This window comes from Rhinopithecus roxellana, chromosome 8 (genome assembly GCF_007565055.1).
Source record: "Rhinopithecus roxellana isolate Shanxi Qingling chromosome 8, ASM756505v1, whole genome shotgun sequence".
NCBI lineage: Eukaryota > Metazoa > Chordata > Mammalia > Primates > Cercopithecidae > Rhinopithecus > Rhinopithecus roxellana.
Window position 1 is genome coordinate 91,717,345 of NC_044556.1, and position 25,665 is coordinate 91,743,009.

Here is a 25,665-nt window from a genome sequence, read left to right on the forward strand (position 1 = left end):
GCGGCTGGAGTGTGGGCTGCTGGTAGGCAGCCTGCTGGTCCTGGGCCCTCGGAGGGAGGTGAGACCCGGCAGCTCCTGCCTCCCAGCCAGCACCCCCGGCCTGTGTGCTGCCCAGAGCCCCCCAGGGAAAGGTGAGGAGACAGAGCCGGGCAGGGTGGGGGCCATTCTGTGCCCTGGAGGGTGGCTCCACTAAAGGTCACGTCTGGGGAGTGGGGAAGCTTTTGGGGTCTGGCCACAGTGCAGCTCCCTGTGGCCGGGCTGGGGTTCCAGCCTCTGCTCCCTCAGCCCCGGAGCTGGGCCCTTCACATAGGGATGGAGCCACTAAGCTGGTCTGGGGCTGCGGGGTAGCTGGGGCAGTGCCCTACACCCACCGTGCCCTCTACCCCGGAGTTAACCCTCGCTCAGAGAGCGGCCTGGGGGTCTGGCTGGCCCTGCCCCCAGCACTGCTGAGATAGATGCCTGCTGACAGCTGGGGCTATTTTGGGCCTGTTGGCTCAGCAGAGGGGACAGCCAGAGGGGCGCTGACACCTGACTCCAGGAAAGAATTTCCCCGGAGCGCTTGAAGCCTCCAGTGGGGTCTAAGGTGAGGCACAGCCCTGGGACACTGCCCTTGGAACTTCATGCTGGAAGGGCGCAGGAGCACAGGCTGCCCAGGTTGCCTGTTTGTGTAGGGGTGGGGAGGGCCGGCAAGGTGGCGCCCTGGGAGCTGCCTCCCACTCTGGATTCTTCCTGATGATGGTTCCGGGGCCCCTGGAGGACCAGAGTGGCAAAGTTCTGCAACAGTCAGGGTGGAGGGGCTGCTGAGGGGTGGGCAGCTGTGGACAGGGCCTGTCACCAGGTACATGGTTGCGGAGGGGGGGGGTCCCACGGGGTTGGAGTGACGCCTCTGAGGGGTTGAGGAGCCCAAGTGTGGTCCATGGTGGGTAAAAGGCTTTCCTGGGAGGCTGAGGTCTGCCCCTCCTGGGGAAGCTCGTGGGGTGCCCAGACCCAAAACGTGGCAGAGAAAGAAGACAGCCTCTGCAGATGTCTCAGTGCCTGATGGATTTCCTGGGAGCCCCAGGGGTGACCGTGATGGCCCCCTTCCTGCTCGGCCTGTTTCCTCATCTGTGATACGGGTTGTCAGGGAGGAGGATGGCTCCTGAATCCTCAAGTGTCCTTGCTTGGTGAGCCCCTCTCTGGCCCCAGGCCTGCTGACTGGCAGGGACGCCTCCTGACGGGGCTGCCACGAGCCCCCCAGACCCTGCAGTCGGCCTCCTGGGTCTGCACCAGGTGACAGAATGCAGGCCCCAGGGCCATGGTGCCGTTCCTGGCAGCTGATGAGGACCTCAGTGTCTACCCGCTCTTCCCAGGCCAAGGTCAGCCTGTGCCCCTCTGTCCCTTTAGCATGGGCAGTAACGGGAGCTCCCTGACCTGTCCCAGTCCTCTAGACCCAGAGAGGTTACCCACACATGCTGCCTCATCTGTTGTTCCACTGTGACCCTGGCAGGGCCAGCTGGGGCTCTGGGTGTGACATAGGGTGGGGGAGAGAACACCCCGTTCTGCTTTTGGGGAACCCACAGACCTGCTATATGATTTTTTTTTTTTTTTTTTTTTAAAGAGACTGGGCCTTGCTCTTTTGCCTAGGCTGGAGTGCAGTGGATAATCATAGCTCACTGCAGCTTTGACCTCCTGGGCTCAAGCCATCCTCCTGCCTCAGCCTCTTGAGTAGGTGGGACAGCAGGCACCTGCCACCACATTGAGTTAACTTTTTTAAAAATTGTTTTTGTAGAGATGGGGTCGCACATTTTGCCCAGGCTGGCCTGGAACTCCTGGGCTCAAGGGATCCTCCCACCTCTGCCTCCCACAGTGCTGGGATTACATGTGCTTGCCACTACACCTGGCCTGACTGTATGACTTTGGAGAGTGCTGGGGACAGCCCAGAGCTCGTGGGCCCTGGAGAGTTGATGTCAAAGTAACCCTTTGAGTCCTAGGAGGAACCCATAGAGGCAAATTCCCAGAAAGGGTGAAACTCGGACCCCAGTCCCTGCTGTGGGCGGGCCCCTGCCCAGGTCCTCCCCAGCCCCAGAGCCCTGCTGTGGGTGGGGAGGCTGGGCTGCAGCAGAGGTGCTGACTGCACAGTGAGTCAGCAGACTGGTACCCGCTGCCCGCAGTCCAGCCCTGCTCCAGCCTCAGACTGCCCAAGGGGATTAAGGGAGATTAACTACCTGAATCGCAGGACCAGGGGGAGGGCCCAGGAGAGTCACCCTGGCTCAGCCCACAGTGGGCAGCCCAGGCCCAGAAGCTGGTGGCTCTGGCCTGAGGGAGAGTGCAGGCAAGGTGCCCTGGCAGGGGCCTCTCCACCATGAGGTGGTTGTGCCTGCCAGGGCTGGAGGGAGTCAAGGCACCCCGGGCCAGCCCAGTGTCAGCGGGGCCCACTCACACCTGCTGTTCCTACAGAAGAGCTGCACAGGCAGGGTAGTGTCACCCCACACCATCTATATGGGGGGATCTGTACTGGGGTGGCTGGCCTCCGGGCTTGGCCTGGAGTGGTCAAAGGACAGCGTCACCTGGGGCCTTTGGCACTGAGGTGCCCCGGAGGACCCAGGTGTCCACCCTCAACCCTACAGCATGTCCAGCTGGCTAGTGTGGCTGAGAACTGTGGGGTGACCAAGTTGGGCCCAGCTGGTCTCAGCCTGGAGGTCTCCAGCTCTTCCAGGGGGATATTACTGGCCTTGCCAGCTCCAGACTCTGGGGTCCCCCAGCTATGCTCCCCAGCCAGATATCTGACTGCTGCCCTTGCATCCCAATCTGACCCTGGGGCTCAGTGGAGGGGCCTGGGAGCAAGCAGCTAAGTGGTTTCCAGTCCTTCAGGCTCATGGATGAGCATGCCCCTGGGGAGGAGGGAGGTGTGTGACCCTGCAGAAGAGGTGAGGACCCTCTGCAGCAAGGGCAGCTGCAGGCGGGACTGGCCCCTCAGTGCAACCTGGAGGGGCTGCTGAAGGAGAGCTGCCCTAGGGGTGGGGGTGGGGTGGGGAAGAAGAGGGAGTAAGGGCGTTGCCCAGGGCAGAGAATGCAGCTCACCTAGAAGAGGCTCAGAGGGGAGCCTGCCAGGGTGGAGAACCGGTGACTTCGTTGTGTGATAGGCAGAGGAGATGGGCATGAGACCGGTGTCCATGGTGGGCCTCTTGCACCCAGGCCTGCTGGGGCTCAGCGAGCCTCCCCTTCTTGGTGTGGGGGACACACAGGCCAGCTGAAGTTTTAGGCCCCAAAGGCAGCAGTGTGTAGGACAGGACACCCGCCGCACCAGGCAGGTCTGCGTGCCTCAGGGAGGTGCTGCAAAGCTTGTAGGCTGGGAGCAACTGAAAATAGCGGGCATTGCGAGGGAGGGCGACGGAGGGGGCCCTGCCTGGTTGCTGGGGGGTGTAGGTTTAGGACATGTGCTCCAGTAACTGTAGCTGGGACAGTGGGTCCCTGTAGGTAGGGAGAGGGAAGGAGATGTTCTCAGCGGCTAGAAAAGCCGTTTGCAGGTGAGGGTACCAAACCCCAAATGCCCAGAAAGCGGCAAGTCGGCACTCCTGGGCCACGATGCGAACCGGTGATGCTTCCTCAGGGCGCGAGGCGGGGGGGTAGTGGGGGTTTGGAAATAGGATGTATAGAGGTGTTGAACTGGGTTCCCCAGGCAGCACGGTGGGGTGCACCGGGCGTCATTCCAATCCCCACTAAGGGCGTCCCCACCTCCTCACAGGTCCCCGCCGCCACCCTCATGGATCAGCCACAGTTCAGCGGGGCGCCCCGCTTCCTCACCCGGCCCAAGGCCTTCGTGGTGTCGGTGGGCAAGGACGCCACCCTTAGCTGCCAGATCGTGGGGAATCCCACGCCACAGGTGAGCTGGGAGAAGGACCAGCAGCCGGTGGCGGCGGGCGCGCGCTTCCGTCTGGCCCAGGACGGCGACCTCTACCGCCTCACTATCCTGGACCTGGCGCTGGGCGACAGTGGGCAATACGTGTGCCGCGCGCGCAATGCCATAGGCGAGGCCTTCGCCGCTGTGGGCCTGCAGGTGGACGCGGAGGCCGCCTGCGCCGAGCAGGCGCCGCACTTCCTGCTGCGGCCCACGTCCATCCGCGTGCGCGAGGGCTCAGAGGCCACCTTCCGCTGCCGCGTGGGTGGCTCCCCGAAGCCGGCAGTGAGCTGGTCCAAGGACGGGCGGCGCCTGGGTGAGCCCGACGGCCCCCGCGTGCGCGTGGAGGAGCTCGGTGAGGCGAGTGCGCTGCGCATTCGGGCGGCGCGGCCGCGCGACGGCGGCACTTATGAGGTCCGCGCCGAGAACCCGCTGGGCGCCGCCAGCGCCACTGCTGCGCTCGTGGTGGACTCGGACGCCGCGGACACTGCCAGCCCTCCCGGGACCTCCACTGCTGCGCTCTTGGCGCACCTGCAGCGGCGGCGCGAGGCCATGCGCGCCGAGGGCGCCCCGGCCTCACCGCCAAGTACCGGCACGCGCACCTGCACTGTGACCGAAGGCAAGCACGCGCGCCTCAGCTGCTACGTGACCGGCGAGCCCAAGCCCGAGACGGTGTGGAAGAAGGACGGCCAGCTGGTGACCGAGGGCCGGCGCCACGTGGTGTACGAGGACGCGCAGGAGAACTTCGTGCTCAAGATCCTCTTCTGCAAGCAGTCGGACCGCGGCCTCTATACCTGCACGGCGTCCAACCTCGTGGGCCAGACCTACAGCTCCGTGCTGGTCGTAGTGCGCGGTGAGCTCCTGGGTGCGGGGCGCGCGGGCCCAGGCTCTTCCCCAACCCCTGCACCTGAGTCCTTTCGCCCTTGCGGGTGTAGTTTCCCACCCGCGTCTGTCCGGTCGTGGAATCCAGGGTTGCAGGTGTCCGTTCCTGGTGCGCAAGATGCGGGCGACGCCCCATGACCTGCCTTAATGACCCGCAACCCGCTTTCCCAACCCAGTCCCTTGCCCGCCCCGCCCCCTCCGCGTGCCATCCCACCCCACCCCACCCCACCCCACCATTGGCCCACAGACGGGGGGGAGAGGCGTGAGGGGGCGGGTCCGCAGGGGATCCCACCTCCTCAGCCCTGCCCTCTCCTTCGCGCTGCTCCTTCTCCAACCTCCACCACTCTGCTTTCTGCTCTTCTACTCCCCGCCCCGCAACTTCCCGACTCTCCCCTGCGCCCTCCCCAACCCGTGGCCCCTCTGCCTCCTGCTAGCTCCTCTCCCCACCCCACTCCTCTACCCTGCACCCTCCTCTTTCCAGCCTCCCAGCCCCTCTGCTCCTGTTCCCTACTCCTTCCCACACCCTCACCTCTGCATCCTCCAGTCTCCTTTCCCGCCCACAATCCCCCAGTTTCCCCCCCTCCACCCCGCCTTCGTCCTGCACTCTCCGGCCCCGCCCCTCTCACCAGTCTCCTCTCTTGGCAGAGCCCGCGGTTCCCTTCAAAAAGCGGCTGCAAGATCTGGAGGTGCGGGAGAAGGAGTCGGCCACGTTCCTGTGCGAGGTGCCCCAGCCGTCCACTGAGGCCGCGTGGTTCAAGGAGGAGACGCGGTTGTGGGCGAGCACCAAGTACGGCATCGAGGAGGAGGGCACCGAGCGCCGCCTAACCGTGCGCAATGTCTCGGCCGATGACGACGCCGTGTACATCTGCGAGACGCAGGAGGGCAGCCGCACGGTGGCGGAGCTCGCAGTCCAAGGCAGGCGGGGCCGGGCACGGGGGGCAGCTTCGGGGAGGTAGCGGGGGCAAGGAAGCACCGAAGAGGGAGGCGGGGGGAGCCAGGCCGGACGGGCTGGGCGGGCACGGGGACGGGCAGGGTGTGGACGGGCTGGGCTTGCGAGGTACGAGTTGGGACGGGGCAGGCAGGGGCGGGACTGGGGCGGGAAGGGCAGGTAAGGTGGGGGCGGAGGAGCAAGCTGGGGCGGGGCACGGGGTGGGGATTAGGGGGAATGGGAGATGTAGTGGGCAGGGGTCTTGCGGGACGGAGCTGGAACTTGAGGCGGCGGGACAGGAAAGGGGTTGAGCGGAGGAGTGAATTGGAGGCAGCCGGGAGACGGGGGCGAAGGAGGAGCGAGTCTGGAGCGGAGGGTGCAGGGGCTGGTCTGACCGGCCGGGCTCCCTCCACCCCAGGAAACCTCCTCCGAAAGCTCCCTCGGAAGACGGCGGTGCGCGTGGGCGACACAGCCATGTTTTGCGTGGAGCTGGCGGTCCCGGTGGGCCCCGTCCGCTGGGTGCGGAACCAGGAGGAGGTGGTGACCGGGGGCCGCGTAGCCATCTCCGCAGAGGGCACGCGCCACACACTGACCATCTCCCAGTGCTGCCTGGAGGATGTGGGCCAGGTGGTCTTTATGGCTGGCGACTGCTGGACGTCCACCCAGTTCTGCGTGTCGGGTGAGGGCCAGAGGGTGCTCCCAGGATGGCGTTGGTTCCCTGCTGTCTCCCTGGTCCCAGTCCCCTGCCCTCCATTAGCTCAATTCTGTGGGCTTCAGCCTGCTGCTGCACAGAGGGCCGCCGGGGCAAGACCATAGTCCTGGCCCTCCAAGGTTAGACTCCCTGAGCCCCTGCAGTCTTTCAGCTGCAGCCAGAGAAGTGGCTGCAGGTCTAGGGATGGAGGTTGTGGTTAGTGGTCCAGGTTCCCAGAGCAGCCCCAAGAGAGCTGGGGATCCTGTGATACCCCTCCAGGTGATTCCAGACCCAGGGCTAGGAAGAGGCTCCCAGTAGGTGACCTCTGCCCACCCTCCACACAGGCCCCAGGAAGCCTCCCCTGCAGCCCCCTGTGGATCCTGTGGTGAAGGCCAAGACAGAGAGTTCCGTGATCCTCAGCTGGTCCCCACCACCCCATGGGGAGCGCCCCGTCACCATTGACGGCTACCTGGTAGAGAAGAAGAAACTTGGCACCTACACGTGGATGAGGTGCCATGATGCTGAATGGGTGGCTACACCTGAGCTGACCGTGGCTGATGTGGCTGAGGAGGGGGACTTCCAGTTCCGAGTGTCAGCTCTCAACAGCTTTGGTCAGAGTCCCTACCTGGAGTTCCCGGGGACTGTCCACCTGGGTAAGTGGGGCCTTCCTGTTACAACCTACGGGACTGCTCACCTGCCCTGGGATGCCCCAGGTCCAGCCTCAGGGGAGGTCAGAGTGGCCTCATGAAGACCTTCTGTGGGGAGGGGGGCTGCCAAGGCCTTGCCCCGATGCAGTTTCCATGGTGGGAAGGAGAGGTGACCCCACGACAGGGCCCCCGGGAGCCTGCCTGTCTCCAGCAGACCCAAGGGACAGGGCTCCAGGGCTGCCCCACTCTGGTGAGGCTTAGGGGATGCTAGAGGGGTCTCGGGGTGGCTGTACCTTGTCCTTGTTCCTTCATGAGCCTGACTTGTGCTATGGTCACTCTGTGTGCTGGCCGGGCTTCCTGGAGGAGGGACATTTGGGTCCAGGCTCTGTAGGAAGAGGAGGGGAAGGCAGAGACCCCCTCAGCACTCCCTACTCCTCTTTGGCCCCTTTCTGACGCTGCCCGCCCCACAGCTCCCCAGCTGGCCGTGAGGACACCGCTGAAGGCAGTGCGGGCAGTGGAGGGTGGCGAGGTCACTTTCTCCGTGGACCTTACGGTGGCCTCAGCGGGTGAGTGGTTCCTGGATGGGCAGGCTCTGAAGGCCAGCAGTGTGTTTGAGATCCACTGTGATCGCACCTGGCACATGCTTACCATCCGGGAGGTGCCTGCCAGCCTGCATGGGGCGCAGCTGAAGTTCGTGGCCAATGGCATTGAGAGCAGCATCCGGATGGAGGTCCGGGGTAGGTGCAGGGTCCCAGCCTGGGACCCTGAGCCTCATTTCTCCAGAGTGGGCTGGGTCAGGGCTCCAGGTAGGGCTGCTACAGGTCTGAGGGCCCCAGGACACCCTTTCAGCCTGCAGGTCACCGGGATGAAGCAGACAGGGTGGTGGGCGTGCGAGGACTCACCCAGGCTGGCTGGTGGCACTGGTCCCTGGCGTCTGGGTGAAGGCCTGGGGCTGCAGGGATCCTGTTGGGCAGAGCCTCATGTCTGTCTCCCTCCTTCCCTCCTTTCCCACTCCTCGCTCCTCTCTCTTGTTCATCTTTTCCCTTCTGTTTCTTTCCTGCTTCTCTCTGTCTCTGCTGTCCCATGCCTGGCTATTCCACCTCCGTCTCCCCTGCTTCTCTGGTATATTTGTGACCTCTGTTCTGCCATTTTCTCCCCTGCCTGCCTCTCCCTCTCTTTCCTCGTGTGCTGTTCTCCTGGGTCCCTCCCTTTATCTCTTTCTCTGCCCCGTGTCTGTCTCTCCTTGTCTCCCCTTCCGTCCATTCCCCTCTGTCCACCTTTCTGTGCCCCTCCATCCATTCCCCTCTGGCCACGCATACCCGGTCCCCAGCGGCACCAGGGCTGACTCTCCACAAGCCGCCAACCGCAGCTGCCCGGGAGGTGCTGGCTCGGCTGCATGAGGAGGCGCAGCTGCTGGCTGAGCTGTCAGATCAGGCTGCGGCTGTGACGTGGCTGAAGGATGGTCGCATGCTGCCCCCAGGCCCCAAGTATGAGGTGCAGGCATCGGCCGGGAGGCGGGTGCTCCTTGTGCGAGATGTGGCCCGGGAAGATGCAGGCCTCTATGAGTGCGTCAGCTGCGGGGGCCGCATTGCCTACCAGCTGTCCGTGCAAGGTGGGGGCAGCTGGCAGCCTCTGCGGGGTTCTCTGACTTTGTGGGGAGAGTGAGGGACAGGGCAGTGGGGGCAAGCCCAGCTTGGTAGGAGAAGGGACTCTGTAACTGGGTGGTTGCTCTGGTGGGCACAAGTCCCAAGGTTAGAGTCAGCAGGCCGAGCTGGTTGCTTGCCCAGCAGGGTCCCTCTGGCCTGGTGAGCCTGGGTGTCCTGTGTGGTCCCAGAAGCCGGAGCAGCTCCAGCTTGTGAGCACTGTGGCTGAGTTTGTGCTCAGGGCCTCTGCAGTCCCTGACCCGCCCTGTGTCCTGCAGGCCTCCCATGCTTTCTGCACAAGGACATGGCAGGCAGCTGTGTGGATGCCCTGGCTGGGGGCCCGGTGCAGTTTGAGTGTGAGACTTCCGAAGCCCATGTCCACGTGCACTGGTACAAGGATGGCATGGAGCTGGGCTGCTCCGGTGAGCGCTTCTTGCAGGAGGATGTGGGGACGTGGCACCGGCTGGTGGCAGCCACAGTCACCAGGCAGGATGAGGGCACCTACTCCTGCCGTGTGGGCGAGGACTCTGTGGACTTCCGGCTCCGCGTCTCTGGTGAGCACACTGTGCGTGCATGCGTCCCAGCCCATGCGGGGTAGGGAGCAGATCTGGCTGCCTCCAGCACAGCCGGATTGATCTTCCTGACCCTTCTTTTCTCCAGCAAATGGTTCAGGGTGTCAACTGAAAAAAAAATCAAGGTTTTAAAAGAATTAGTTTTATTCAGAAGGCTTGAGAATTGTGGCCCAAGAGAGTCTTTCAAACTTTCTATTAAGTTGCTCCAAAGCAGAGTTTTGCAGGTCATACATAGGTGTGGAAGGCTCTGCAGCTGCTCAGAAGGTACCTGTAGAGCCAGAGCTCCTCACAGCTTGGGTGCAGCTGGTTACAGATGACAGAGGCACAGTCGTGAATACTGCCAGATGTTATCTCACATGCAGGGAGAAGAAGGGGCCTGCATCATTGAACTTACCTTTCCTAAAATTGCAGTACTTCAGGCAAGAGACATGGGAACCTGCGCTCTGTCCCCCAGGGCTGTGCTCACTAACTGGGCCAGGATTGGTGAATTCTGCTGGCAGACCAGGATGAGCAAACATAGCTTCTTATGTTTGCTGCCTTGTCCCAGAGGACATTTGCTTCTCTGTTTGGGAAAAGAAATGACATGAAAAACTGATATTTACATGGGTAAAAAATCTAAATGTGGAAAATAAGAAAAGATAACATGAAGGAAATTGTGGAAAGTGGGCATGGACTTGGTTTTTTTAGGCTTTAGGAGAATCTTTTCCATCTGCACCTGGGCCTCTGTCTTCTGTTGTGTTTCATTGTTGCTGTTGGGGCTCACTCACAGCTCTGCGGACGCTTTGGTGTATTTTGTGTTTGTGGGCCAGGCTTAGGGCTGGGCACTTCATTTAAAATGTGTTTTTATCTTATTTTGTATTTTATTTATTTTATTATTTTATATTTTTGAGACAGGGTCCGCCTAGGCTTGGGTGCAGTGGTGCCATCTCGGCTCACTGAAGCCTCAACTTCACAGACTCAAGCAATCCTCCCACCTCAGCCTCCCAAGTAGCTGGGACCACAGGCGCGCGCTATCAAGCCCAGCTAATTTGTGTATTTTTTGTAGAGATGAGGTCTTGCTATGTTGCCCAGGCTTGTCTCAAGCAATCCTCTTGGCTCAGTCTCCCAAAGTGCTTGGGCCAAAAATGTTTCTAAAGCCCTTCTCTTCGTTTTTAAGATGAGGGGACTGAGGCTGAGCGGAGCCACAGATGGGAGTGTCTTTGACAGGTTAAGATTTGAATGTAGGTGGCTCTGAGCCCTGGCTCTTTCTGGAAGCCTCCTGGGCCCAGAGATGTTGGCTGGGAGGCTGAAGGAGGAACACAGAGGGCTTCTCAGGGAGCATGGCTGTGGGACCTCCGTGGGCTGGGTCCCGCTCACATATGCCATGACAGGGAGGGCCCAAAGGCCAGGCTCTGGAAAACTATCCTGCTGGCTTCCAGGGGGAGGTATGTGGGCATTTAATATATAAAAGTTTAAAAATCATGCCAGCCCAGCCCTCTAACTTTCACAGTCCAATGGCCAATTCATTCACAATGCAGAACACACCCTGTGCCTGCTCTCTGTCGTTTGAGTAATCGGGAGCATCTGTGAAGCTGAACCTTCTCTCTGTCTTGGTCCACATGATGGCCTGTGTCCATAGGCGGTGGACCTCCAGGACGGGCGGGAGTTTAGGGGAGAGAGAGACAGCATGCTGGGTCTGCGAAGGACACTCAGGCCACAAGGCCCTATTGACAGCTTCTCGTAGGCACACGCCCCGCCCTCCTGGCACATGCTAGGGCCTTCACTGGGCAGGGGTTGGGCATCACAGCTGCCTGTGCATGGGAAGAGCTACGCCTGAGCACACGGACCATGGAGGAGCCTGTGGCAGGACTGTGCATGCCTGGGGTACAGAATCTGATAACCAAGAAGCAGGCCCTGCAAACCTCACTTGGAAGGGCCTCTGACCCCACCTTCCCCCTTATCCATCCCAGAGCCCAAGGCGGTGTTTGCCAAGGAGCAGCCGGCTCGCAGGGAGGTTCAGGCCGAAGCGGGGGCCAGTGCCACGCTGAGCTGTGAGGTGGCCCAGGACCAGACGGAGGTGACATGGTACAAGGACGGGAAGAAGCTGAGCTCCAGCTCGAAAGTGCATGTGGAGGCCGTGGGCTGTACGCGGAGGCTGGTGGTCCAGCAGGCGGGCCAGGCAGACGCTGGGGAGTACAGCTGTGAGGCCAGGGGACAGAGGGTCTCTTTCTGCTTGGATGTTGCAGGTGGGTCCCTAGTGGCACAGTCAGCGCCTGTCCAGGTGGTGGAGTGTGTGCTGCACTGGCACTCAGCACCTCTGCCCCTCTCTGCATCTCCTGTTCCTGGCCTGTAAGGGAAGGCTGTGCTGCCTGCAGCAGTTCTGTTAGAAAATCCAGCATTCTTGTGCACACCCACAGAGCACCGTGCTGCACTAGGCAGGATCCCTTGTATGTTTATTCAGAAGCCTGTTTTCTGCTCCTGGTTGAGACCTTGCGCAGACCAGTGGCTTTTGTCTTTGTTCTGAGGGAGCTGCAGTTGTGCCTTTTGTTTAGGGCGCTGCAGTCTCAGCTGACCATGGAGTCTCCTCTCCCGTGGGGACCCTTGGTGTGTCCCCTCTGCTCCCAGACTCAGTGTGTGGGGACGGCATTCCTTGTCTTCCCCTCCTGGCCGCACTGCTGCCTGCAGCTTCTGCCTCTAGAGTAGAAGGAACCAGGAAGGTGCCGGAAGCTCACGCTTGACTGGAGTTGCCTTAAGATGACCTTGTGTGGGCCCCGCCAGGGCTTTACAGTAAGCCCCCCTGGTGGGTTCATCGGCAGCCCCATCACCTGTCTCTGAGGGTCCACATGCATGTGCCCTGCTGAGGTCATGCTTTCCTCGGGGCCACCTCATTCTCTTCCTCTGCTTCCTAAAACACCGGACATCATCTTCTTCCTGCAGAGGACGCTGGAACCTCTGGGCAGTCCTGTCGCTCCTGCACACCCCTTCTTCTGCCTTGGCTCAGCCCGATCCTGGCCGAGGAAATCCTGTGCATCTGTCGCTTGTGTGATTCGGGGAGGCCTCTGGCCACTCCCACCTTAGTGTTTAGGCTTTTTGGTGGGAGGCAGAATGCCCCGGTGGTTGGTGACCAGCTCTGGGACAGCTTTGGCGCCATTCCCAATGGGGTAAATGAACCCACCCCTGCCCATCTCAAGCTACACACGTGGCTTTGCTGAGTTTGGGATTGGGAAAGATGGTGGTGGCTCTCAGGAGCGTAGTGCCCTGGTGCTCCGTGTGTCCGCTGGAGGTGCTGGTCTTGGTTGTAGGGGGAGCAGCCCTCTCCTCTCAGTGCTCCGTGGGTGGGGGATGGGACCCGCAGCACGTCCTTATCCAGTGAGGTCCTTTCCCAAGACCCTCCTCTGTAGCTGCCATACTGCTGTGGCTGCTACCCTGTGTGCAGGGAGAGGGTCAAATCAGCAAAACTGGTTGGGTTTTTTTTGGTAATTTTTTGTTGTTTTTTTTCTTTTTGCTGATTTCTTTCAAGATTTGTCTCTCCTGGCTTCCTGTGTTGGAGTATCATATCTACTTTGTCTTGGTCCCTGAGTTAAAATTTCCAGTGTAATATCTGATTGCACATATAAAGTTGTCTTTGTTATCATGAAATTAAGGAAGCTCTGGTGCCAACAGTTTTTTTGTTTTGTTTTGTTTTGAGACGGAGTCTCATTGTGTCACCCAGGCTGGAGTGCAGTGATGTGATCTTGGCTCACTGCAGCCTCAAGCTTTTGGGTTCAAGTGATCCTCCTGACTTGGCCTCCTGAGTTGCTGGAACCACAAGCATGTGCCACCACACGTGGTTATTTTTTAAGCAATTTTTTGTAGAGATGGAGTCTTGCTGTGTTGCCCAGGCTGGTCTTGAACTCCTGGCCTCAGTCCCCCTGCCTTGACCTCCCAAAGTGCTGGAATTACAGGTGTGAGCCACTGCACGTGACCAACAATTCTTTTTTCTTTTTGAAGTGGAGTCTCGCTCTGTCGCCCAGGCTGGAATGCAGTGGCGCAGTCTCAGCTTACTGCAACCTCCACCTTCCAAGTTCAAGCGATTCTCCTGCCTCAGCATCCCGAGTAGCTGGGATTACAGGCGCCCGCCACCACCCCCAGCTAATTTTTTTATTTTTTATTTTTAGTAGAGACAAGGGTTTTGCCATGTTTACTAGGCTGGTCTTGAACTCTTGACCTCAAATGATCCACCTGCCTCGGCCTCCCAACGTGCTGGGATTACAGGCATAAGCCACTGCGCCTGGCCCAACAAGTTTTTAATAATGACATTTGAGATGTAATCGATGCACAGATTTTAAGTGTATCATTTGAGGGATTTTGGAAAATGTAGATACCGTGCATCACCATGTCCGCATCAAGGTACTGAGCATCTCTGTCCTGCTAGAAAGTTCCCTCATGCAGTCTCCCCTCCACCCTGCCCCAGGCAACTGCTGTCCTGATTCTCTCCCCATAGGTCAGTTGTGCCTTTTCTTTCTTTCTTTTTCTTTTCTTTTTTTTTTTTTTTTTTTTGAGATGGAGTCTCACTTTGTCTCCCAGGCTGGAGTGCAATGGCGCGATCCCAGCTCACTGCAAGCTCTGCCTCCCTGGTTCATGCCATTCTCCTGCCTCAGCCTCCCGAGTAGCTGGGACGACAGGTGCCTGCCACCATGCCTGGCTAATTTTTTTGTATTTTTAGTACAGACAGGGTTTCACTGTGTTAGTCAGGATGGTCTCGATCTCCTGACCTCGTGATCCACCCACCTTGGCCTCCCAAAGTGCTGGGATAACAGGAGTGAGCCACTGCGCCTGGCCCAGTTGTGTCTTTTCTAGAACATCATTGAAATGTTCAGAAACCCACCCTCTACAAAATGACTTGAAATGGGACATCAAATGTATAAGGAACTTTGAAAAAAGGGATTGTCCAGGGACCAAAAAATAAGAGGGAACTGTAGGATGGGTGCAGTGGCTCACATTTGTAGTCCCAACACTTTGGTAGGCCAAGGAGGGAGGATCACTTGAGACAGAAATTTCAAGACTAGCCTGGGCAACATAGTGAGACCCTGCCTTTACAAAACATAAAAAAGTAGAATAATAATAATAATAATAATAATAATAAAAAAAAGAATGACTGGGTGAAGTTGGGGTCTGTGTGTACTTTGCAGTACCATAGAGCAGTCAAAATGAGCATAGGGCTGCGCATTGCAGCTGAAGAAGGGCGATCGATGCACGCAGCGTTGTGCTGGAAAAGCAGGTTACAAAGCACAGCTTAACGTTCTGTGTTTAGTGGTTAACAACACGCAGTGGCAGCAACACATGGCAGCTGCGGTTTGTCTCCTGCCTCGAATGTCCGGAGATGCTCTTCTTAGAGTGCCACACCTCTCACCTGTGTGAATCCTTGGTCATTCTATTCCAGACAGCAGGAAGTCGATGTGCAGAGGTGAAGTCACTTTGTCCCAGGTCACACCATGGATAAACGGTTGAACAGAGCAGCCTGACTTGCACATTCACCCTCAATAAACACACATACCGAGACAATAAAAGGAGATTCCAAAACCAGGATTCAGGCTGGGGTTACCTCTGAGGGGCTGGGAACTAGTGGTGATGGCGTTCTTCTTTCTTTCCCAGGTGGGGAGTGTGTGGGTGTTCATTGTATTGATGTTTTCTTTATTTTCTGCATATTCTTTCTTACCCACTGATCAACAGCATGTACATATTATTTAGAAATAGGAAGGCAGAACTCGGGGAAAAATGAAAGGACTTTAAATTGGAGTTTCTGCAGAGCTAGGTATGGTGTGGGGCCAGGTGGAGGGGTAGGGTGTGGTGTTTTGGTATGTTTTAGCTTATTTTTATTTATTTATTTTTTTGTGGTACTCTAGTTTTTAATACTATTTTGTCTGCATGTGTATTTGTAGCTAGTTAGTGGGCACAGATAGCACCTAAAAAGAAAACTGTTCTGTCTGATTTCATACATTCAAAGTTCGAAGACAGGTTCTACGGTTAGGAATGAGAATGGTGGTTGCTTTTGTAGGGGAGGCAACTGGGAGCTGTGTGGGTGTGGAGTGTGGGTTACATAGGTGCACACATCTGTCAGAACTCACAGAATTGTGCACCAGATCTGTGCATATCACTATGTGTACATGTTATCCTAGTTAAGAGGTAGCATAAGGGATTTTCATTTTTAGAGACAGGATTTTGTTCTGTTGCCCAGGCTGGAGTACAGTGGTGCAGTCAGGGCTTACTGCAGCTTTGACCTCTCAGGCTCAAGCAATCCTCCCACCTCTGCCTCGTGAGGAGCTGGGTACTCGCATACCACTGTGCTCAGCTAATTTTTTAATTTTTTGTAGAGGCAGGGTCTCACTATGTTGTCCTGGCTGGTCTTGAACTCCTGAGCTCAAGCGATCCATCCAGCTTGCCCTCCCGAAGTGCTAGGATTATAGGCATGAGCCACTGTGCCCGGCCTCATAAGCAATTTTTCAATGTATGAGTTTCCTCTCTGTGTTGAGGGAAACCCCAGACAGATACAGAGCAGCTCTGGCTTTAGTGCAAACCAGGGGAGAAGTGGCCGGGGGATGATCTGTTTGGGTCATGGTTTTGTGGCAGAGAGGTTCCCACATGTCTTGTGAGTTTCAGCGTGAACCCAAGAGGGTGTCTGCGTTTGCTATTTCTCCAGGCTTTCTGGGTTCTCAGGCAGAGTTTTCATAAGTGCTGAGGGCATGATGTGGGTGTTTCACACAGTACCAGCAGCTTTTCCTTTCAAAGGGGAACTCTGCCAGGGTGGTGCTTTTTTCTAAGGCGTTACGGAATGTTTGGACTCCAGAGTATCTGCTACATGTTGCTGATAGGCCTTGGGAAATTCTTCCCCATGCTGATGCTTGAAGCTTCCAATATGTGTTCTCTCTTGCTCAAACCCTCCGGCTGGCGGTTAGTGAGGCCACTGTTCATGGGCCACAGACAGCCCGTCATCAGTGGGCTCCAGCCTGAGCAGCCTCTGCATCTGAAACTTCAGTTTCTGTGCGCTGGAGTCTCTGACTGTGCATCCTTCTGTGTCCATCCCCAGAGCCCAAGGTGGTGTTTGCCAAGGAGCAGCTGGCACACAGGAAGCTGCAGGCAGAGGCAGGAGCCAGTGCCACACTGAGCTGCAAGGTGGCCCAGGCCCATACAGAAGTGATGTGGTACAAGGACGGGAAGAAGCTGAGCTCCAGCTCGAAAGTGCGCATGGAGGCCACAAGCTGCACACGAAAACTGGTTGTGCAGCAGGCAGGCCAGGCGGATGCCGGGGAGTACATCTGCGAGGCTGGGGGCCAGAGGCTGTCCTTCCATCTGGACGTCAAAGGTCAGTTGATCGAGCAGACGTTTGAGCATCTCATGGGAGCAGGCCTGGGGGCAGTGTTTCAGCATAGGCTGGGACAGTGCTTGGTGGCCTCCTAAGGGCCTGTTTCAGCTAGTTATCTGCTGCTGAGTAACAGATCACTCCAAACTTAGAGGCCTGAAAGAATGATCAGTTTACCTCTCACCATTTTACAGGTTGAGAATTTGGTCAGGGCTCAGCAGGGGTGGCTCATCTGTGCTTCATGCGGTGTTGGCTGGGGCTGGGGGATCTGACTGGCCTCATTGGTGCACCTGACCGAGGTCCAAGTTGGGATGGCTCCAGTGGATGGCGGATGGCCAGGATGATAGGCCTGTCTCTTCTTCTGGTGTCAGCTGGCCTCACTCCCATACCTGCAACCTCATTCTTTCCTCCGTGGTCACTCTCTTTTTGGGCTTCTTTCCATGGTGACTGGATTCTTCTCCTAGGGAATGGTAGAAACTATGAGGCTTGTTAACCTGGGTCTCAGGAGTCCCAGAGTGTTACTTTCCCCCATGTTCTGTTGCTCAAAGCTAAGCATAAGGCCAGCCTAGTCTGCAGGAACTTGGGTGTAGGGAAGTAGACCCTACTGTCAGTGGGGGAGTGGCATGTCCTGTTGTAGAACATTGTGCACCCAGGGCATCTTGACTCATCACAACCTTTTTAACAGTTTATCACAAGGACATGGGCTCTGTTTAATTCTCTGCCATCCTGAACATGTTATCTTTTTCTTTCAAATGCTTGCCTCATGGTCACAAGGTGGCTTCCATAGCTCCAGCCATCATGTTCAAGATGGGAAGATGTAGAAAGGGTGTGTATTAGTTTTTTTGTTTTCTGCTTATTTTTTTAACTGCTTTGCAACAAATTACCACCAACTTAATGGCTTGAAACAATGCTCACTGAGTAGCTCACAGTTCTGTAAGTCAGAAGTACAGGCATGGTTCGCCTGGGTTCTCTGTTCAGGGTCTCAGAAGCTGAAGTCAGGTGCCTGCTGATTAGTTCTCTTGGTTCCTGTTTCTAGCTTACCCAAGTTGTTGGCAGAATTCAATTCCTTGCAATTGTGGGTCTGTGAACCCATGGGTCCGAGGCCCTATTTCTTGGCTGGCTGTCAGCCAGGGAGCTGCTGTCATATCCTAGAGGCCACCTCATTCTTTGCCATGTGGCCTTCATCATCAGGCCAGTAATGGATAATCTCCCTTGTGTCATGTCACTCTCAGACTTCAAATCTCTTTTGCCAGGGAAGAGACCTCTCCCATTTATGGCCTCACCTGATTAGGTCCAGCCTACCCAAGATCATCTTCCTTTCGAGGAACTTAAAGTCAACTGATTTGAGGCCCCATTCCATCTGCAGGTTTCCTTCACAGCAGCACCTAGATTTAGTGTTTGGGCATTCTTAGAATTCTACCTCCCTCATTGTGGATGTTTCTGGCTGTCTCTTCTGTTTGGAAAACAAAAACTTTTCTTGGAGTAGGGAGTACATCAACCCCCATGCCTCCCTGACTTGGTGGGGTCTTGCAGCCATGCTCAGCTCCAGGTAACCTGGAGAATGTGCCCCTGGCCTTACAGCCTTCGCAGGGGGACGTGGAGGAGGAGGAGGTGGACCTGTGGTGGCAGAAGCTGGCCTGGGACTGGCCCCGCAGCTCATACCCCATAGCCTGGGTTTCCACCTCTTTCTGAGGCAGGCTGGCGGTGGGATCGGCGTGTGTGTGGGGTCAGACTGCCACTTGTGTCTCATTCCTGTCTGTCTGCTGAGTGACCTTGGGCGAGTTGTTGATGTTGTTTCATCCCCAAATTCACATCCACCTGGAACCTCAGAATGGGGCCTTATTTGGAAACAGGGTCTTTGCAGATATAATTAAGTGAGGCACCTTGTGATGAGGTCATGGACTAGGCTGGGCCCTGAGTCCAGTGGCAGTGTCCTTAGACAGACAGAGGCACATACAGAGGAGGCAACCATGAGAGACGGAGGCTGACACTGGAGCGATGAGGCCACAAGCCCAGAGATGCCAGGAGCCCCTAGGAGCTGGGAGAGGCAGGGTGGGTCCTCCCCTAGAGCCTCCTGAGGGAGCACAGCCCTGGTACACCTTGATCTCAAACTTCTGGCCTCCAAAACTGTAAGAGGATGATTTTCTGTCATTCTGAGCCATTTATCTTGTGGTGAGCTCTTATGGCAGCCCCCATAAACTCAGACAGTTGGCCTCTCTGTGCCTCAGTTTCCTCATCTATAACATGGGAGTCATGACTGTGGCATCTGGGGACTGTGCCTGTGCAGTGCACTGTGAATTATAGCTGCTGGAATTGGATTTTGGGTGATAAATAGGTCAAGGAAGGAGGGCATGGCCAGCCTGGTAGTGTAGACACTGGCTAGCCTTCACCCTAGAGGGCCATGGTGCGGGGTGGGAGGGGATGGAGGTGTGCCAGGCTGCAGGAGCTCAGAGGCACTAGCTGCCAGCAGAGTGGGCACCAGGGTCTCTGGAAACGTCTCAGTGGCAGTGGCTCATCCAGCCTGTTTCCCTGTCTGTAAAATGCGGATCCCAAGTGCACCTGGCTCTGAGGTCAGGAGAGGGGATTAACATGAGATGGTGCTTGTCAGGGGCTACACTAATTGCTTCATCCTGTCTTCCTGCTGCTGTTTTTACCCCTGGGGTGACGCATGACTCAGACACTAGGGGGCCCAGGCTTGCACATCTGAGGGCTCTGTCACATTTGTGCACCAGGTAGGGAAGCAGACAATGTCTGCAGCATGGGCCAGAGGTCCTGTGTGGCCACACAGAGGAATGCTGATGTTCAGCAAGTGCCTTGGTCCATGAGGGCTGCTAGAGCAGAGCACCATAGCCTGGGTAGCTCAGAATCCACAGAAGTGTGAAGCGTGCTGCTTGCAGAAGTCCAAGAGTAAGGTGCCAGCAGATTCGGTGTCTGGGGAGGCCACTTCCTGGTTCGTAGACGGTGCCTTCTCACTGAGTCTTCACAGTGGAAGGGACGAGGGAGCTTTTGGAGTCTCTTTTATAAGGGCATTCATCTCATTCATGACGCAACTGCCTCCTAAAGGCTTCTCCTTCTAACACCATGACCTTGGGGATAAGGATTTCAATGTGGGAATTTTGGGGGCCACAGACATTCCAACCATAGCAGTGAGAATGTGGGTGCTAGGTTTTGTGTCGCTCTCAGGGTTTTACCCCAAAGGCAGGACTGGCAGGCTAGCATGTTCTCTGCGTAAATGCTTTTGTTAAATTGACTTCTTAATATATTGTATCATGCCCATCTGCTATTCTTGGAATATTGTGTCCCCTCCACGGTTCATGTTGAAACTTAGTCCCCTGAGCAACAGTATTAAGAGGGGGTCTTTGGGAGGTGATTAGGCATCGAAGGCTCCACCCTCGTGAATGGATGAGTACCCTTAGATTATAAAAGGGCGAGTTCACCACTTCCATCCCGTCTCCCATGTGAGACACAGCAATAATGCGCTGTCTTGGAAGCAGAGAGCAGCCCTCACCAGGCAGCTGAACTTGCCGGCACCTTTTCATTTGTTTGGTTTTTGAGACAGGGTCCTGCTGTGTCACCCAGACTGGAGTGCAGTGGTGTGACCATGACTCACTGCAGCCTCGACCACCTGGGCTCAAGCAATCCTCCCACCTCAGCCTCCTGAGTAGCTGGAACTATAGGCACGTGCCACCATACCTGGCTAATTTTCTCAATTTTTTTGTTTGTAGAGATGGGGTCTTGCTATGTTGCCCAGGCTTATCTCAAACTTCTGGGATCAAGCAATCCTCACAGCTCAGCTTCCCAAAGTGCTGGGATTATAGGAATGAACCACTGCACCAGACCTAATTGATTTTTTAAAGTATGTGATTCACGTAACATAAAATTCACCCTTTTATAGTGTATGATTTGGTGGTTTCTAGGTTACACAAACACACCACAGTCTAATTCCAGAATATTTTCATCAACCCTAAAAGAAACTCTATGCCCCTTTGTAGTCACTCCCCATTCCCCTTCCCCTCAGCACTTAGCAACCGCTAACGTGCTTTCTGTCTCCCTGGATTTGCCTGTTCTGGACATTTCATTTAAACAGAATCATATAATATGTGGCCTTTTATGTCTGTCTTTTTTCACTGGGCATGATGTTTTCAAGGCTTATCATGTTGTAACATGTATCAGTACTTCCTTTTCATAGCTGAGTCACATTCCATTGTATGAACAGATCACATTTTGTTTATCTATGCATCAGTGGACAGGCATTTGAATTGTTCCCACTCTGGCAACTGTATTATACTGCTATAAACATTTGTATGCAGGCTTTTGTGTGAATGTATGTTGTCAGTTCTCTTGAGTAGATACCTAAAGAGTAGGGTTGCCAGGTCATATGGTAATATTATTTATCTTAGTAAGGAACTGTCAGACTGTTTTCTAGAGTGGCTGCACCATTTTACATTCTTTAATCAGCAATGTATGAAGGTTTCTCTACATCCTCACCAACTCTTCTTGTTTTCTATTTATTTATTTATATTTTATTTATTCTTTTTTTAAGAGTCAGGATCTCACTCTGTTGCCCAAGCTGGAATGCAGTGGTGTGATCATGGTTCACTGTAGCATTGAACTCCTGGGATCAAGCAATCCTCCCATCTTAGCCTCCTGAGGAGCTGGGACTACAGGTGGGCACCACCACACCCAGCTAATTTTTGTATTTTTGGTGGAGATGGGGTTTCGCCATATTGGCCAGGCTGGTCTTGAACTCCTCACCTCAAGTGATCCACCCACCTCAGCCTCCCAAAGTGCTAGGATTACAGGCGTGAGCCACCATGCCCAGCCATGATGCTCGACCTTTTTTTCTGATAAATGATTTGCAAATATTTTCTTTCATTCATTTTTTTGATTATGTCTTTTGCTGCATGAAGCTTTTAATTTTGATAAAGTTTAGGCTGGGCATAGTGATGTGCGCCTGTAATCCCACCTACTTGGGAGGCTGAGGTGGGAGGATTGCTTGAACCCAGGAGATTGAAGCTGCAGTGAGCTATGATTGCACCACTTTACTCCAGCCTGGGCAACAGAGTGAGACCCTGTCTAAAAAAGAAATGTGTTCTTAATAAAGTTTAATTTGTCCTCTTTTGTTGCTTGTGTGTTAGGTGTCATTCCTAAGAAACCATTGCCCAATCCAAGGTCATGAGATATACACCTCTGTTTTCTTCTAAGATTTTAGTAGTTTTAGCTCTTACATTTAGGACTTTGATCTATTTTAAGTTAATTTTTGAATATGATGTGAAATAGTGGTCCACCTTCATCATTCGCATGTGGAAATCCAGTTGTTCTAGCATCATTTGTTGAAGACATTTTTCTCCATTGAATTTTCTTGGCACCCTTGACCGTAAATGTAAAGGGTTTATTTCAGGATTCTCAATTCTATTCCATTGATTTCTAAGTTTATCCTTATGTCAATACCACAGTCTTGATTACCATATCTTTGCAGTAAGTTTTGAAATTAGAAAGTGTGAATTTTCCAACTTTGTGTTTTTTCAAGATTGTTTTGGTTATTCAAGGTCTACTACATTTCCATATGAATTTTAGAATCAGCTTTTCAAATTTTGGAAAAGAGATAGGTGGGATTTTGATAGGGTTTGCATTGAATGTGTAGATCAATTTGGGGAGTATTGCCATTTCTTGTAATCCATGAGTATGAGATACATTTCTGTTTATCTGGGTCTGTTAAGTTTTCTTTCAATGGTGTTTTCTAATTGTCAACATATAAAGTTTACAGTTCCTTTGTAAATTTATTGCTAAGTAGTTAATATTTTGGATGCTACTCTCCTTGGACCTGTTTTCGTAATTTCAGTTTTGGAGTGCCATTGCTAAGGTACAGAAATAGAATTGACTTTTATATGTTGGTCTTGTATCCTGCAACCTTGTTGAACTTGTTGATTAGCTCTAATAGTTCTTTTGTGAATTCCTGAGGATTTTTTGTACACAAGATTGTGCTATCTCTGAATAGAGACAGTTTTACTTCCTACTTTGGGACGTTTCTTCTTTTTAAAGTGTAAGCATTTACAGCTGTGCATGTCCCCCGAGCAGTGCTTTCACTGCATCCTGTAGTTTTGGTATGTTGTGTTTTCATTTTCATTCATCTTATTTTCTAATTTTTCTTTTAATTTCTTTTTTAAAAGTGTGTTGCTTTATTTCCACATATTTATGTATTTTCCAGTTTTCTTTCTGTTTTCTAGCTTTATTCCATCATGGTCAGAGAATATACTTTGCCTGACTTCAACTCATAAAAATGTATTGATACTTATTTTGTGGCCTAATAGATGGTCTGTCCTGACAGAGTTCCATACACACTTGAGGAAAATGTGTATTTTTCTCCTGTTGGTTGGAATATTCTATACAGTCTTTTGTTGACTGGAATATTCTATACAGTGTTCCCTGTGGGGGATAGGTTCCAGGACTCCTGTAGATACCAAAATCCATGGATCATCAAGTTCCTTATATAGAATGGTGTAGTGTTTGCATATAACCTACGCATATCCTTCTTTATGTTTTAAATCATCTCTAGATTACTCATAGTACCTAATACAATGTAAATGCTATATAAATAGTTGTTACATATATTTCTAAAAATTTATATTACTTTTATTGTTGTGTCATCAATTTTTTTCCAGAATATTTTTGATCCTCGGTTGGCTGAATCTGCACACGTGGAACCTGTGAATTTGGAGGGCTGACTGTATAAATCAGTTAGGTCTAGTTGATTTATAGCGTTGTTCAAGTCCTCTTGGTTTTAATAGATCTTTTTTCTAGTCATTCTATTATTGAAAGTGGGGTATTGAAGTCTCCAATATTGTAGACATTTTTTCTTTTTGTAATTCTGTTGATTTTTGCTTCTCATATATTGCCCTCTGCTTTAGGTGAGTATATGTTTATAATTGTGATATCTTATTGAGAGATTGGCCCTTTCACAGTGTGTAATGTTGTTTGTTTCTTCTGGCGGTTTGGTTTCGGGGTCTGCCTTGCCTGGCATTTGGGAGCCGTTCCTGCTCTCTTTTGGCTGCTGTGGTTTATGGAGCATCTTCAAGCCTTCCACCTGTTTGTCTTTGGCTCTAAAGTGTATGTCTTATAGATAGATGGATAATGACTTTTTAATTAAGAATTAGTTTTATAATTGAGCTGAAATTCACATAACATACAGTTAACCATTTTGAAGTGTACACTTCAGTGGCATTTAATGCATTCTCAATGTTGTGCAACCACCACCTCTGTCTAGTTTCAAAATTTTTCATCAGAAATTTTTCACCAGAACACCCCATAGTCATTGGGTTATTCCTTTACATTCTTCCCTCCCCCCATCATGTGGCCACCCCACATTTTGCTTGTTGTCTCTGTAGATTTGTTTGTTCTGGATACTTCATGTAATAGAAATCTTGCAATATGTGTCCCTTGTATCTGGTTCTTTTACTTTGTGTAAACTTTTCGAGATTCGTCCAAGTAGTGCATAACATGTTCCAGTGCTTCATTACTTTTTATGGCTGAATAGTGTTCCATTGGATGTATATATCACAGCATATCACAGATGCTGTTCATTTTTGTTGCTGTTTCTGTTGCTTTTATTTGTGTATGTTTAGTGACTTTTCTGAACTAATTCTTTAAAGTCTATGTTCCTTATCATGAGTGGCCACTGAAGCCTCTGCTCAGTGAGCTTACTAGCCAGCTGATGATTAGAACAGTGATTTTACGGCTGGGCGCGGTGGCTCAAGCCTGTAATCCCAGCACTTTGGGAGGCCGAGACGGGTGGATCACGGGGTCAGGAGATCGAGACCATCCTGGCTAACACGGTGAAACCCCGTCTCTACTAAAAAATACAGAAAACTAGCCGGGCGAGGTGGCGGGCGCCTGTAGTCCCAGCTACTCGGGAGGCTGAGGCGGGAGAATGGCATAAACCCGGGAGGCGGAGCTTGCAGTGAGCTGAGATCCGGCCACTGCACTCCAGCCTGGGCGACAGAGCGAAACTCCGTCTCAAAAAAAAAAAAAAAAAAAAAAAAAAGAACAGTGATTTTATTAGATGTCTCCAACAATAAGTCTCTCTGTCTTTGGGGCCTGTGTGTGGGAATTGGCCCATGCATTCAACACAGCTAGGGAGACGACAGCTCTACCTGTGCCTTTACTTCTGGCCTCACAGAACCTCAAGGCTAGCCAGCTGTGTGAGTGTTAGGTCTTCTCAGATGTTGCCTGAGTGTTCACACAGCCTCTGTATATGTATGACCCTCTCTGTGCCCAGGAGTGTGTTGTTGGATCTTTCCAAAGCCTCCTGTGGATGTCTTGTTCTCCAGCATTTCCTTTTAGGCTAGAGACTTTTGATTAGATTATTGTTCATTGCAACCATTCTCCACTGCTTCAAGCAGTCATGGTGTTTGTAATTACCTCTGATATTTTTTCTTTTTTTTTTTCATATTTACATTTTACATTTATGTGATGCATTAGAATTTATAAAGTATATTCACATGCATTAATCACTAAGATGGAATTTTTTTTTCTTTTTGTTTTCTTTTTTATTATTATTATTATACTTTAAGTTCTAGGGTACATGTGCATAACGTGCAGGTTTGTTACATATGTATACTTGTGCCATGGTTGTGTGCTGCACCCATCAACTCGTCAGCACCCATTAACTCGTCATTTACATCAGGTATAATTCCCAATGCAATCCCTCCCCCCTCCCCCCTCCCCATGATAGGCCCTGGTGTGTGATGTTCCCCTTCTCGAGTCCAAGTGATCTCATTGTTCAGTTCCCACCTATGAGTGAGAACATGCGGTGTTTGGTTTTCTGTTCTTGTGATAGTTTGCTAAGAATGATGGTTTCCAGCTGCATCCACGTCCCTACAAAGGACACAAACTCATCCTTTTTTATGGCTGCATAGTATTCCATGGTGTATATGTGCCACATTTTCTTAATCTAGTCTGTCACTGATGGACATTTGGCTTGATTCCAAGTCTTTGCTATTGTGAATAGTGCCTCAGTAAACATACGTGTGCATGTGTCTTTATAGCAGCATGATTTATGATCCTTTGGGTATATACCAAGTAATGGGATGGCTGGGTCATATGGTACA

General features: G+C 53.2%; 1 protein-coding gene across 4 annotated transcripts in view; it reads left to right on the top strand.

Moving 5' to 3' along the window:
• Positions 1-25,665, top strand: part of OBSCN (obscurin, cytoskeletal calmodulin and titin-interacting RhoGEF) — a 178,282-nt gene continuing 152,617 nt past the window's right edge. For all 4 annotated transcript variants that reach the window (XM_030935730.1, XM_030935731.1, XM_030935732.1 and 1 more), the window contains exons 1-10: positions 1-131; positions 3,725-4,730; positions 5,405-5,674; positions 6,106-6,366; positions 6,723-7,031; positions 7,496-7,762; positions 8,356-8,637; positions 8,947-9,222; positions 11,190-11,465; positions 16,286-16,561. In XM_030935730.1, coding sequence (XP_030791590.1) covers positions 3,743-4,730; positions 5,405-5,674; positions 6,106-6,366; positions 6,723-7,031; positions 7,496-7,762; positions 8,356-8,637; positions 8,947-9,222; positions 11,190-11,465; positions 16,286-16,561 — 3,205 coding nt within the window. In that variant the 5' untranslated portion in view covers positions 1-131; positions 3,725-3,742. The remainder of the gene's footprint in view (positions 132-3,724; positions 4,731-5,404; positions 5,675-6,105; positions 6,367-6,722; positions 7,032-7,495; positions 7,763-8,355; positions 8,638-8,946; positions 9,223-11,189; positions 11,466-16,285; positions 16,562-25,665) is intronic.